This window comes from Doryrhamphus excisus, linkage group LG5, assembly GCF_037039965.1.
Source record: "Doryrhamphus excisus strain RoL-2023G ecotype Guam linkage group LG5, RoL_Dexc_Guam_v1.1, whole genome shotgun sequence".
Classification (NCBI taxonomy): Eukaryota; Metazoa; Chordata; class Actinopteri; order Syngnathiformes; family Syngnathidae; genus Doryrhamphus; species Doryrhamphus excisus.
The window spans coordinates 17,435,081-17,450,087 of NC_136361.1; the positions used below are offsets into that span (position 1 = coordinate 17,435,081).

Below are 15,007 nucleotides of genomic sequence, written 5' to 3' on the forward strand. Positions count from 1 at the left end.
TTTTTTTTTTAAGAAAAATAAAGCCTAAAAGAAGCAACAACAAGTAAAAGGGAATAACAAAAATAATAAAACAAATATTGTTATTGATCACCCAAAAAACCAACAGACCAATCAGCATCCTTTGGGGTGTGTTTTGGATTGGATAGTACAAGCGTGTAAACAACAACGGCCTAGCATGGCTGCGGTTTTATCGGAAACGGGACAACATGGCTTCATGACCTTCATATTTCATTTACAATACTAAACAAAACACACTTTTGATGCATTCTTCAAAAAAATATGAAGGATTATATATACTATATCATATCATATTATCATATCTCAGTGCACCACTTCTTTTCTGTGATAAAATTGTGGGAAAACACTAAATGAGGACACTCAATAAGTGATAATCGACTGACATCATGATAATCAATCAATATCTGTTGTTGGTATAGCAATACGGTGCCATGAGAGATAGCGATCGATATACAGTGTATATATATATATATATATATATGGATATTTGTGTAATTTGTTCATTATTTATGCCATACTCTGTTATAAATAAAAACAAATATTAGGTTTAATCACAGTCCTGTAAAAACACAATATTTCCTATTTCCCAGTAGCCGTGAATGCAGCATTTAACTAACAGTGGCGATGGTATAATGGCTGTGTTTAAAAGTTCTACATAACATATTGTTTGGTAAATGTGATTGCATATCATGTTAACGTGGGGTGATGTTGACATCAAAAAAGAGCTGCTTTTTTTTTTTGTTGTTGTTTTGCATATTTTGCATGCTAGTAAGTAAATAGGCATTCAGTGTTACGGTGACGCCAAATAGTAGATGTGAAATACCTTTAGAAGATACCTTATGTGTACTTTGTAATTGTAAACACTGCAAAGGATTTCATTTGCAGTCTGGCACTTTTCTTTTTACATCTTATAAAAGATAAAAGGCTGCAAGAAATGTGCAGCTAAAGCGGGGCACACACATAAAAAAAAAAATATGAACGATGATAAAATTGAATTGAATTGACACTTCCTTATCTGCTCTGAAAATGATACAAATATATGTTAATAAACATTTTCCATTTACTGCCACTCGTCATTAAAACATGGGTTATACTCTACGTGTGTGTACCCCACTTTAGATGTCTAACAATCCAAAGGTTTCTGTGAGATAAAATAATATTAACTTTAAGATATTAATAACTTTACACACTGCTCTGTACTGTTGGTTTAGAAAGTGATGGTACACGGTGAGGATCTGCAGGGTGATGTTCCCCTTGGGTATTTGTAGGGTATCCTATAGTTCTAAAGTGGTGGTGATGGTGGGATCTTCGTATTTACCCACTTTGGTTCATCCCGGATTCACTTTGCTCTTTTTTAGGCGGTGCCTCCGATAAGATCCGCTTGATCCGGGCCTGGCTCGGGTGTGCCTGTGTTGGAAAATTAGAGACAAGGATGATTATTTGTGATTATGTTATGGGACTTAATGTCATGACGTACAATTTGGGACGGGTTCCGGTGGTGTCGGCACGGAGTTCTCGATTGGATCAGTTGCAAAGGGAATGTTATTAGATTCTGGTGCTGCTGGGCTGGTGGCTTTTAGGGTGGCAGCAGGTTTCTGATCAGCTGGACTGACGCCATTCATGGGTTCCGGACTTGAAGCTGGACTGGGTTTTACGTCTGCTGGTTTGGGCACGTCCAAGTTAACTGACTGATGATCGGGGGTCTTCTTGATCTCGGGGACTGCTTTGGTTTCAGCTAGTGGGCTTGCTTTTACTTCCATAGCGGCCGGTGATTTGGTCTCCGGGGGAACAGAGATGCTCACAGCCTCCGAGTCAGGGATTTGGTCCGGGGCGTCAGTGTCAGTGTCCAGCGGGAGAGCGGTATTAAAACCAACACCGGAATCACTGGTATCGAGGTTACCAATGCCGACCTCTTTAGAAGACACCTCCAGACCCTGTATCCATAAAATCAATAGATGAGAATCCTGGGAATACATTAATTATTCCTGATTCCTGGTCCTTAAACATCTTACTTTAATGTCCACCTCAGTGCTCTGAGATTTCTCCGTGTTGTCCGCCTGGGAATGCTTGGATTCCTCGCTAAGTTTGGTGATGTTCTTTACCACCTTTGAAATGAAAATGAAACCAAAATACTTACATTCAACTTTTTTATTATTGTTTTTATTCATAGTCCCTCACTATAACGTGGTTCAAATATTGCTCCCTCACTATGACTATGGCCTATTATTAGTCCAAAATTTTTTTTTTCTCCCAACAATTATACTTATTTTTGTTTAAAACAAAGAAAAAGTGACTTCACTGCTATATTCTTGTTTTTCTCCCCATTTAGGCCAAGATAAATAGCATCCCCAGCTATTTAAACAGTCTGTCCAACCTGTCTGAAGGCTTCTCCCTCGTCTTCCTTGCCAGCATTCTGGGCAATCTTTTCCAAGGCGGCGGCCCTCTTGGCCCTCTTCTTGACTTTGATCAGGCAGGACAGCAGGCAGACCAGCAGGAGGAAGACCAGCAGGCCCAGTAGGGCGATGATGGCCACATAAAGAGATTCCAACTTGTAGGCTGCAAAGAGTCAATAAGAAAAGACTCAGAAGTCAATAAGCCAACTGAACTTTCTTGTACTTTGTTCTTGTACTTCCTGACAAAATCGGTTGACTCTTACGTTTGAGTTCCAAGTGGATGTTGGACACAGGGAATCCCAGAATGTCAGTAACTTTGAACAGACCTTCATCAGAACGCTTGACCTTCTCCAAGATGACCTGTGACCCCTCCAAGGACAGGCGACCTTCAAAGCCCAGCTCTGTTTGGGCCTACAGTCAAACCACATGTATTCTTTTTATACAGCGTATATGCTCACTGATTACATTATGTACAATCTATTGAGATCCAATGCAAGAATATTAAAAAATACATTTTTGTGTTCATGTTCTCCCCGTGCATGCGTGGGTTTTCTCCGGGTACTCCGGTTTCCTCCCACATTCCAAAAACATGCTAGGTTAATTGGCGACTCCAAATTGTCCATAGGTATGAATGTGAGTGTGAATGGTTGTTTGTCTATATGTGCCCTGTGATTGGCCTCTCGCCCAAAAGACAGCTGGGATAGGCTCCAGCACCTCCCGCGACCCTCGTGAGGATAAGCGGTAGACAATGAATGAGTGTAGGAATTTTTGTGTGGCCAACATACTAACCACTCGCCCACCGTGCGGGCTATTCATGTCACTTAAGTCCCATACTATGAGTTTTTTCTCATAACATTCCAACTTAATTTTTCTAGCTAAGATATACCTATGTTTTTATGATATCAGTTTCATTTCTGGTTAACGTCAACTTTATTCCCTTAAGATAAACTTTTTTCCTCTTAAAAACATGACTTCTTTACTGTAATATTAGGATTTTTTTTTCATAAAAGTGCAACTTCATTCATTCATTAATTTCTACCGCTTATCCTCACTAGGACAGCAGGGGGTTCAGAGCCTATCCCAGCTGACTTTGGGTGAGAGGCGGCGTACACTCTAGACTGGTGGCCAGCCAATCACAGGGCACATATAGACAAACAACCATTCACACTCACATTCATACCTATGGACAATTTGGAGTCGCCAATTAACCTAGCATGTTTTTGGAATGTGGGAGGAAAATGGAGAAAACCCACGCATGCACGAGGAGCATGCAAACTCCACACGGAGATGGTCAGGGTGGAATTGAACTCGGGTCTCTTAGCTGTGTGGCCTGCACACTAACCGCTCATCCGCCGTGCAGCCAGAAGTGCAACTTTTATATTATGATCGTTTTTCCTCTTAAAACTATATATTTTTTGGCTCATCATATCACTGTTATAATGGTATTTTTCTTGTAAACATTAGACTTTATTCCTATAATATTTTAAAAAAATTCTCATAAAACTATGACTTTATTCTTGCATTATTACAGTTTTTTCCTCAAACAAATATGATTCAGATTAGATGGTTTTTTTGCTATGTTTAAAAAAAGTGGTCACAAAAACGTCTTGGAATTAACTTCATGATATTTTTCCTATACATTATTATACCATAATGAATGATAATAAATACATAAAAAAGAATAAAAGGATAATTACATGTGTAAATTCCCCTTTATCCATCAGCAGGCGGGGTGTGTGGTCAGTATCAGGGCTGTAGTACAAGTGTACCAAGGAGCTGTTAAGTATCAGGTTTATTTTCAGTTTTTCCCCATGAAGCAGGTTCTCAAAGTTCTGGTGCTCTGAAACAAAACATGTGGGGGTGGGGGGGGGGGACACGAGATGACAGGAAATGAAGCTACGAATCACGCGCGTCAGCCAGGACGCCCGTTGCTGCGAATCACTTTATGCTGTTAGAGACCATCACCGCTTTCGGAAGCCATTACGGCAAGCGGGAAAGACAACAACATAACAATAAGACTGTAATGGCGCCATTGTGATTGTGTCATCATTTTTACTTTGCACTCACCGATGACTTGGAGACAAACTTTCCTCTTGATACTGCCTCGGGCGTCCCTGATGGTGTAGCTACCCTCGTCCGCCCCCGTCGCTGTCTTCAGGAGGACATGGTCTTCATTGACGCTGATCCGACCCTGGTAGCTTTCTCTGGCCACGCCCGTGCTTGTCAGCAGCACAAGGGCGGGTCTGCAAAAGAAGGTTGATTCGCTTTTGTCAGTAGTAAACAGCAGAGTACACCTGTCATATTGAGGTACAACACATTTTGTAGTAGTAATAATAATACTTAGATCATGCCATAGTACATGAAAATATGTGCTGCAGATTACAAATGGCCGCTGGCTGGACTTTAGACATGCCTGACGTTATTATCATTATATTGTCAGGTGTAACTCTGTGAGTATACCTGGCTGTCAGGTTGGCCTCCACCGCGCTGGGCTTGTACTCCAAAGTGATGGGGGCCGTCACCCCCAACAGTGCAATATGGTAATTTTCCCCATATTTAACCGTCTGCTCGTTAGTACAATCTAGGAAGTAAAAGCAGAATTTTTGGCACTTTAGTGAAAGGAAGCAGGGTGAATAATTACAGTGTGCAGCAAAGTGCCTGGCTATTAAGTAGGAACGAGTGATGGAGTAAGACATCACTAGTCGAGGCAAGAAAGAGAATGAAGAGGGGTGGAAAAAGCTTGACAGATGCAGCAAAAAAAAAAAGGGAACAGATTTTCAAGAAGTGAGGGAGCACTGATCCAGAAATGTCAGTCCTAGAATTAGGGAGGAAGTAAAGACAGCAGGGAAGGCAGAAGAGTGGGCTGTTGCTTAAAGAGCTGCATAATTACTGGCTGGCAGCTCCGCAGAGAGAAGACACACGATCACAACAAACATACACACCTCCTCATCAGCTGGCAACACACCACACACTCCATATGGCACAGCTTCCACATATTACTGCACTGCGGCCGCCTTTATCCACGCTTGGTTTCAACCCACTGCTGCCCTCCATGCTTGAATTCATCTCCCATTTTGCTTATTTTTGTGTCTTCTTTCATGTTAACAGTAATATGTGTTTGGAGCCTGTTTATGGGCATCGAACAAGTAAAACCTATCATCTCCCTCACTTGTTTGCTCTACTGTTGCACGTTCAAATCATAGCTTTGAAGTTCAATCATTCACGGGCATGCTGGAGACTATCCCATTCATTTTTTTAGCTAAGATATCAGTTTCATTTCTGGTTAACATTATTAACTTTATTCCCTTAAGATATTTTTTTCCTCTTAAAAACACAACTTCTTTACTATTCATTTATTTTCTACTGCTTATCCTCACAACGGTCGCAAGGGGTGCTGGAGCCTATCCCAGCTGTCTTCAGGCGAGAGGCGGGGTACACCCTGGACTGGTGGCCAGCCAATCACAGGGCACATATAGACAAACAACCATTCACACTCACATTCATACCTATGGACAATTTGGAGTCGCCAATTAACCTAGAATGTTTTTGGAATGTGGGAGGAAACCGGAGTACCCGGAGAAAACCCACGCATGCACAGGGAGAACATGCAAACTCCACATAAAGATGGCCAAGGGTGGAATTGAACTCGGGTCTCCTAGTTGTGAGGTCTGCGCGCTAACCACATGACCGCCGTGCTTTAATACTGTAATATTAGGACTTATTTTTCATAAAAGTGCAACTTCATTCATTCACTAATTTTCTACCTCTTATCCTCACTCAGGTCGCGGGGGTGCTGGAGCCTATCCCAGCTGTCTTCAGGCGAGAGGCGGGGTACCCCCTGGACTGGTCGCCAGCCAATCACAGGGCACATATAGACAAACAACCATTCACACTCGCATTCATACCATTTTGGAATGTCGGAGAAAACCGGAGTACCCAGAGAAAACGCACGGGGAGAACATGCAAACTCCATACAGAGATGCCTGAGGGAGGAATCGAACCCGGGTCTCCAAGCTGCGTGGCCTTGTTTGCTCTACTGTTGCACGCTCAAATCATAGCTTTGAAGTTCAATCATTCACAGGCATGCTGGAGCCTATCCCAGCTGTCTTGGGGTGAGAGGCGGGGTACACCCTGGACTGGTCGCCAGCCAATCACAGGGCACATATAGACAAACAACCATTCACACTCACATTCATACCTATGGACAATTTGGAGTCGCTAATTAACCTAGCATGTTTTTGGAATGTGGGAGGAAACCAGAGAAAACCCACGCATGCACGGGGAAAACATGACACAAACTCCACATGGAGATGCCCGAGAGGGGACTCGAACCCGGGTCTCCAAGCTGCGTGGCCTGTATGTTACCCACTCAACCACTGTGTAGTTGCTTTAAGTTATAAACTAATAACTTCCTTTCTCATGGACATGATACCACGCCTGACTCAACCCTAGCTAAGTGAGCTTAAGGTCAGCCTTACCTCGAACTATAAGAGTGATGCGTCTGACGTCCTCCGGGTCCTCTGGGTTCTTCACGGTGTACACCCCCTCTTCTCTTTCGCCCACAGCGTCAATTATAAGGTACCTGAAGTGGGTGTTAAATTTGGCCCTGTTGTTGACCACCTGGCCGCCCCGCATCAGGACCACATCCGGGGAACGCGGAGCTGACCTATTGTGAAAAATCACCTCCAGGTTGTGGGCATGCAGCATGATGTGGAAATCCTCACCGTGGAACAACTTTATAGTTTCTTCATTGACTGGTTCCAAGCAGGGATGAAAGGTCAATACACAGTCATTATTGTCAAAATACACAGCAACAGAAGATACCGCATAGTAAAGCACAAGGGAAGGTACGTGCTTGTCGTACTTACCTTTTCCAGAGACTGACAGAACTGTGGATGGAAATAACATACATTATCACATACTACAATATTAATTGGCCCTGTACCCTAGAAACCGCCCATGAATGATACGGGAAAAAGGCCGAAATGATACTGTGTCAAAGCCCAGGCCAGTGATACTGATAAAATATAGAGTTTAACCATGTCCAGTATCAGCCCCCGTAGCTGTCCACTCAGAATGCGCTGCTCTGGTATCGTGCCCGTGAAACAACCAATCAGAGAACAGCGCACGAGCATGAACACACAGCGTTTGTTTTGCTGCCGTCTGTGCTCTGTCAACATGTCAGCGGTTAAATAGTAAATAGTATAGTAAATATTAGTATAATAGTAAATATTAAATAGTACGTGATAATAAGCTCATCACATGGTTTGTCTGGTATCAGGCCCAGTATCATTCATAATACCTGGCCTGATACCAGACAAACCTATAAATGAGTGCTATGTTGTTGTAGCCTTACACTGCTAACACGCTAGTACATTACAATAGAAAGAAAAAGATACCATCTTTACAAGTACAATAGAGTCTGTAAAGTCGATTGTACAAAAATATTCTGAAAAGGATGTACTATATTGTATGAGTGATATTTACAACTTTCAAAAACACAACAAAATTGGGTGTTATTGTTTAAAGTATTAATTATTATCTATTTATTATAAGTTTTTGGTTCACTTACTTCAAATTACGAATTATTTTAATTTTATTTTTCATGAAATTCAAGCCAATGGCTGAACTGGAGGCTTGAAATTGCGTATCAAAACACTAGGGAAGAGAGCAAAAACCATTCTTGGTGACTAGCTATTTAGCTTCCTGTGTAGCAGTAGTGAACAATAACAGCATCCAGATCATTAATACACTGTAGGTCAGTGGTTCCCGAAGCTTTGATCCACATTTTAAAAAAACATAAACCTTTTTTTAATCTTCATTAACTTGAAATATTTTATTTATATTTAAGTAATGAATTCATTTTATAGTCAGTAATTCTGGTTCAAAAATTAGTATCAGTCAAATTTGAATAGGTTTTCCATGAGCACTGATAAATTCATAAGTATTTGTCCGATATAGCTTTTATTGTAATGGTTTGAATTTTTGCAATCATTAAGTCGGCAATTACTGGAACTCCTATTCCCAATGTTTCCTGTGGGAAAAAATATTTTAAATCTCTTTCTTTCCTACCTGTGGCAAGCAGAAAAGTGAGTGTGACCACACTGGCTGTCCTCATCCTGGCTCTATGCGGTACCTACAGATAAAACCAGGACACAATCAAAATCGGATTATTTATGAATGTGTTGAACTAAGAGATAATTGTTGCTCTCTTGTAGCTAAATACGGTAGTTACAACATTAAAAACATATTCAGCAGTGTAGGAGAAAAATATCCAATATCATGACATCACCTGATGATGGTAGTGCATCCACTGTGACACTAAACCGCATTCTAAGTGCATTATTACACTGTGCAGCATCACAAATGAAGGGAAATGGAAAGCAAGACGGATCAAATAAAGCCCAGTCTTAAGATTAAATATCATTTCTAATGTCATTGTTCAAATATGGCCATGTACTCTAAAAAAAGGGACATTGATCCACAGTGAAGAAGAAACGTCAACAACAGGAGACGTAATATCATTACTTTACTGCAGCGTTAAATCCCCCCCGCTGAAAACAAATGCTCAAGTCTCAGTGTCAGAACTTGAATATGGATATTTAAATGCAGCTACTAAATAAATATGATCAGTTTCTCTAGTATTTCAAATCAGTGGGGTGCAAAAAAATCTGTCCCTTAATGGGGGCATGACAGAAAATAATTGAGAAGCACTAATCTAATCTAATCTAATCTAATTTAACCTTTGAACTCTGTGGCTTCCTCCCTTATTTATGGCTAATTTTTAATATTTACTTGAGAAATACTACAATAGTCAGTGAGTAAACAGTAGCTTTCTTTTTTGGCAGGTGCTAATCATATCACCAATGAGTTGGTCAACCCATTGGAAATCGCAGGAGGTTATTATTATATTATTATATATTATTCACGCAACAGGTGTACCTCATTAAAACACGTACCAATATGAGATCAAAATGAAAATAACTCTTTTAAAGTTTTCCCGTAATTCATTCTGTCTGAGCAATGCATTCATTTGAGGCACTGCAATGACGTCAGCCTCCCTCTGGGCTCCTCTGCCGTCAATCCATTTACTATGCTGCCTGTCCTCCAATGAAATGTGTTGCTCAACCAAAATACATTATGGGAAAACTTAATTTTAAACTTTGTATATGTATTAGGTACAGCTTTTTAGTGTTAAGTTGCTGTGTGATGAGTGTTCTTAGGAAGATGACACCGTCAGACAATGCAATTTCCAGTGGGTTGACAAGCTCACAGTGAGTTTTTTCATAACCGGAGTACCAAGAGAAAACCCACGCACGGTGAAAACATGGAAACTCCACAGAGGTGTCCAAGCAAAGATTCTAACCCAGGTCTTCCGGACCATATAGTAACTATTGCAAGAAAATGTTCATAATCCACAGCATATCATATTTTTTTTAATCAAATATTGAGTTAATTAGCTATGGCATGGAAAAACACAAAAGCAATCATCGTTGTTTCATGTTTGTTGTAATAGCAGAACTTAGTTCTAGTCTAACTTTCCTACTTCATGTAGTGGCCATTGAGTGATTTTGATGTTTGTTTGTTCTTTTGGCTTTTTCCCAATTACAGAGTCGCCACAGTAGATCTTTTTGATCCGCATACTGATTTTTGGCTCAAGCCCTTTATATTCCGGATGCCCTTCCTGACAAAGAGCGATGGTGCTTACTAGTGGAGAGTCGAACCCAAGGCCGGAACACTAACCATTACACCACGGCGGGCTCCAGGGAGTGATTTTGATGATGGACATTAATAGCTCTAAGAAGGCCTCAGATTGTGTTGAGCACTTGTGAGCTTCCCTGGTACACACTGCTAAATAAATACTCACTGGGGTCATCATTAATCCTGCATGCAAATGTCATCAGACAGAACAATTGTCGCCTGCAGCCATAGGCGTTTCATTAAAGCGGTGAGGTAGCGGCGGAGTGACTTGTTGGCTGCTTTGTGAGATGATGCTGAGTGTGCAACATCACAAGGGGTCCACCTCAGTGAACACGCAGTGCCCACACCGATGTGCCCACCGTAGCCATCCTTTGGGGCGTGAAGCTGCACAAGCACACACACAAAGCACAACAAATGTACCATCTGCCATTTTCTCTCCCTGCCTCCCTCAATGCATGCATGCATGCCCTCCTTTGGCCTCCATCATTCTTCTTCCCACTTGTATCTGCCTTTCTCACATCTTCGAGTACACCACAGTGGCCAGACACAGTGTGCTCCGTATCACCCGTCCTCCATTATTATTTTCATCGCTCTCCCTTCCTTCTTAACGTTTTCCACTATATCCCACTCTGATAATCAAAGCCTGTGTTCCTTCAAAACATCTACAAGCACAGGCAGATCATTGTCCGTCGCTTTAAAGAGGCGGAAATGCCTTTAGTGACTGCTGATGTCTGTGTGTGTGCGTACAAAGCTGCCTCTGTGTGACCCCACAAATGGAAAAGTGGAAGAAGGGATGGTTGTGATAATCACTTTGATTCATAGTGTCTTGAAGCAGTTGGTTACTTGCTTTCAACCAGTAGAGGTGCTGTTGAACTAGTTAGCTATCTAAAGAGGAACATAACACCGGCATCACATGTCATTTCTGCTTAATACGACACTGGCATAGAAACAGGAGTCCAGAACATCCCGGGCAGCATTTTCCGAATCAATTAAAAGATTCATAAGCATGTCATTAGTCATAAAATTATTAGATTTAATTGTACTGACTGGGTGCACGGCGGTTGTGTGGTCAGCGTACAGACCTCACAGCTAGGAAACTTGGTTTCAATTCCACCCTCGGTCATCTCTATGTGGAGTTTGCATGTTCATGTTCTCCCGTGCATGCGTGGGTTTTCTCCGGGTACTCCGGTTTCCTCCCACATTCCAAAAACATGCTAGGTTAATTGGCGACTCCAAATTGTCCATAGGTATGAATGTGAGTGTGAATGGTTGTTTGTCTATATGTGCCCTGTGATTGGCCGGCGACCAGTCCAGGGTGTACCCCGCCTCTTGCCCGAAGACAGCTGGGATAGGCTCCAGCACCCCCCATGAGGATAAGCGATAAAAAAATGAATGAATGAATTGTACTGACTGTCTCTTAATTTTGTCAATCTCTTAATCTAATCAAATGCTGAGTCCTGCTTTGCTCCACCCACGGACCAATCTGATTGGCTAAGCAAGTCACAGCACATTAGTGGCAGAGAAATCAGAAGCGGACATTGTCCACACACGGCGGAGAGAAACATTTTTACTCGTGTGGAGCAAAAAAATATCAAGGTAAACACGGAAAACTCTCTAGAATTGTAATAAACTTCCCAGTGCTCTATATCTTAAAACTACTACTGTTAGTGAGCAACAGAATAGCATAAGAGTGACGTAAACGTTAGCGCTAGCTCTGCTAGCATGTAGTACTTCCCAACATGTCTTACTTACTTGACAGAAGGTTGCTGCTAATGTCAACAGTCAAAACAGTCTGAGATAGTGGTAAAAATTTTTTTTTTTTTTTTAAATCAATTAACTTCTATCTAATCTTCTCTTTTATAAGAGGGAAGCACGCCAAGGTGAAGGCTGGCTAGTTAGCTTACCATAACATTAGCTTGCTAGTCTGGCTCTGTTTCAGACTATTAGCAATGGGGAGAAGGCATTTAATATGGAGTGTGTACATGTACAGCTCACAACTACAGTAAAGTCTCGTTATATCGATATTCTCGAGAGTCGGAAAAAATACCGATATAACCGGACTATCCATATATCCGATCCTGCGCCGAACTGCATTAAAAGTGGGCAATAATGCACTCGACATTGTTCTATCGTATAGAACAATGTCGAGCAGCTTAAATCAATCTTTGCTAAAGGATTTCAATACCAAAAAAGAACACGGCGAACGGCTGCTTCCAGTCAACTTTATTTTTCACACTTCCACCACCAGCCCCACATAGCTGGCCAAACACATGCATGTGTTTGGCCAGCTATGTGGGGCGGGTTGAGCATGACCTGTGAACCAGGAAGTGCGGGAATCGGTGTGTGTGCTGTGCTCTGGTGGTGGAAGTGTGAAAAATAAAGTTGACTGGAAGCAGCTGTTCGCCGTGTTCTTTTTTGGTATTGAAATCCTTAAGCAAAGATTGATTTAAGCTGCTTTTGTATCGATATAAGCAGACCAAATTGGCTGGCGGGAGATGAAAAGGGCATCGTAGTAACCGGATTATCATAATAACCAGGTATCGTACTAACGGAACTAATTATATCATAAAAGACTAGAAATTTGCCGGGAAATGAACATAGTATCGTAATAAGTAGTAATTTGTTATAACTGATATCGATATAACGAGACTTTACTGTACTACAATTATGTAACGTTAAAAGCAGAATAAAGAATAAACGGTCTACCTACGGAATATTTAGAGTTGCCAATTAATTTCATGTGGAACCTCACTAACGCACTGCGGCCTCATTCTGCATTTATTCTCATAATATTTCAGTTCTTTTAATACAGTAGAATGAGTTTCTTTTTCATGTGGTCGCAATATTCCGATTTTGCGGAGTGGAGAATACAGCAGGAGAGGAAAAAATAGTGTTGGGTTAATCAACATATAGCATGCAAAAAGGTTGATTTTTAGGGCGAGCTAGCTGTGAAAGTGATGAACTAAAGGATGAGACAGGCTCCTTGCACCTGTCACATTCTGTCAAATCAGCCACTTTGAGGAGGATGAGGAGGAGTAGGAGGGGGGGGGGGCAATATAGAATCATTAACACCCAGTATATTATTATTGACCAAACTGAAGCACGGTTACACACACACACATACACACTCATGCAGTGATGCGTTATAAGGTGCTGCGAATATAGCCAACAGTGCAATGAGGTTAGTGTTGCAGGCTAGGGTTGCAGTGGTGGCGACACAGGCGGCGGCAGCGGCGGCGAGGGGGAAGTGAGGCAGGATGATGGAGCGTCCTCTCAGCTAATGGAGGCTGTTAAGCCTTTTAAGACTTCACAGAACATATACACAAACACTAAAACACTATAGGAGGTCACGGCTGCTCTGAAATGTACAGTGTGAGCATTATTCTAAACGTATACATCTAATCGAGGGATGACACCTTCTCAGGTACACCTGAGAGTATTTTTGTTTAAATCATATATTACTTTAGTATATACTATATGTCTATATTCTGTAACTATGTAAATGGGGTATGCATGCAAACACTACACAAAATATGTATTGTTAACAACATAAATGCAACATTTGTTTTCCTTACAGTGTACCTAGTAATTGGACATAATTTCAATGAACAATTGAAAATAATTTTTGTATGTTTTTAAAGCAAATCAGGGAGAACTGATGTAATTACACCCAACAACACTGCAAAACATACAACACTTAGACTAATATATGATAAACCATTAATTCAACGTCCCAATCTTCTAAAAAAGTCCAATCCGTCCCGTCCCCTCCACCCTCCAGGGCCCGGGACAGCAGACACACGCACAAGGCGTGAAAAAGCTGCAGAATTTAACCCGTCACGCACCGGCTACATTTGAAGACAAGTCAACCGAACATGAGCACCTATAAGCGGGGAAGAGAACCGGCTCATACCTCGTTAAGGCAGTCTGGATGATGATGACGATGATGCAGGATGCTGGAGGAGGCTGCAGAGGAAGTCCAGCGGTGCTGCTTACTGCTGCTTACGTGGGTCTCCCGGTCTCTCTCCCACTCCCTCTACTTCACGGCTCGCCCTCCTCAAGAGATGCTACTGCTTCTGCGGCTGCACTCGGCGACTCCGGCTCAACATTTGGAAGACGTTCAAAATATGCCCAGCACTCGGAAACACTCGGCTCTTGTCGGGAAAGATCGGACACCAACAAACCAATCCCCTCTCCTTCCCTCCTTTCACGACACCCACGTTTGTGTGACACGACCCGAAAACAGAGTCGATATTAAGGCGGGAGCTCGTTTCGATTGTGGCGTCATTATGGAAAGATGTTTACAAATAAAAATTGGAAGAAGCTAAATTAGTTAAATGTCAATGGATCAACTGAATGATGTCATTCATTCATTCATTCATTTTCTACCGCTTATCCTCACGAGGGTCGCAGGGGTGCTGGAGCCTATCCCAGCTGTCTTCGGGCGAGTGTCGGGGTACACGCTGGACTGGTTAAAAAAAGCATAATACAATTATTAAATATGACATTAAATTAATGTTAATGTGCAACAGTGCTGACATATAAAACACAATACTGCATGTTAAACATATTTTATACTTCATTCATTCATTCATTTTCTACCGCTTTTCCTCACAAGGGTCGCGGGGGTGCTGGAGCCTATCCCAGCTGTCTTCGGGCGAGAGTCGGGGTACACCCTGGACTGGTTAAAAAAAGCATAATACAAATATTAAATATGACATTAAATTAATGTTAATGTGCAACATTGCTTACATATAAAACACTATACTGCATGTTAAACATATTTTATACTTCATATATTTCTAAAAACATATTATATACAAATATATCCTAGATTCAGCTAGAGTCCATTAACCTCATTGATTTTCTACTGCTTATCCTCACAAGAGTCACGG

General features: G+C 41.6%; 1 protein-coding gene across 1 annotated transcript; it reads right to left on the reverse strand.

Annotated features, from left to right (window-relative positions):
* Positions 1 to 402: 402 nt before the first annotated feature.
* LOC131105142 (uncharacterized) lies at positions 403 to 14,317 on the reverse strand. Its single transcript, XM_058052963.2, has 12 exons — positions 14,026 to 14,317; positions 8,484 to 8,547; positions 7,280 to 7,300; positions 6,890 to 7,165; positions 4,872 to 4,992; positions 4,479 to 4,654; positions 4,109 to 4,251; positions 2,675 to 2,822; positions 2,393 to 2,574; positions 2,031 to 2,123; positions 1,496 to 1,952; positions 403 to 1,425 (listed from the first exon to the last, which is right to left on the reverse strand). Exons 2-12 carry the CDS (start codon positions 8,527 to 8,529, stop codon positions 1,373 to 1,375), a joined length of 1,716 nt encoding a protein of 571 aa, XP_057908946.2. The 5' UTR covers positions 8,530 to 8,547; positions 14,026 to 14,317; the 3' UTR covers positions 403 to 1,372.
* Between the last annotated feature and the right edge of the window lie 690 nt (positions 14,318 to 15,007).

What these genes read in the sequence shown, in the direction of transcription:
- LOC131105142 (XM_058052963.2), bottom strand. Translation starts at nt 8,529, where the DNA reads ATGAGGACAGCCAGTGTGGTCACACTCACTTTTCTGCTTGCCACAG. An exon ending in ATAAAGGGGAATTTACACAT is followed by an intron (nt 2,823 to 4,108) that starts GTAATTATCCTT and finishes GTTTGACTGTAG; the next exon opens with GCCCAAACAGAGCTGGGCTT. An exon ending in CATCCACTTGGAACTCAAAC is followed by an intron (nt 2,575 to 2,674) that starts GTAAGAGTCAAC and finishes GACTCTTTGCAG; the next exon opens with CCTACAAGTTGGAATCTCTT.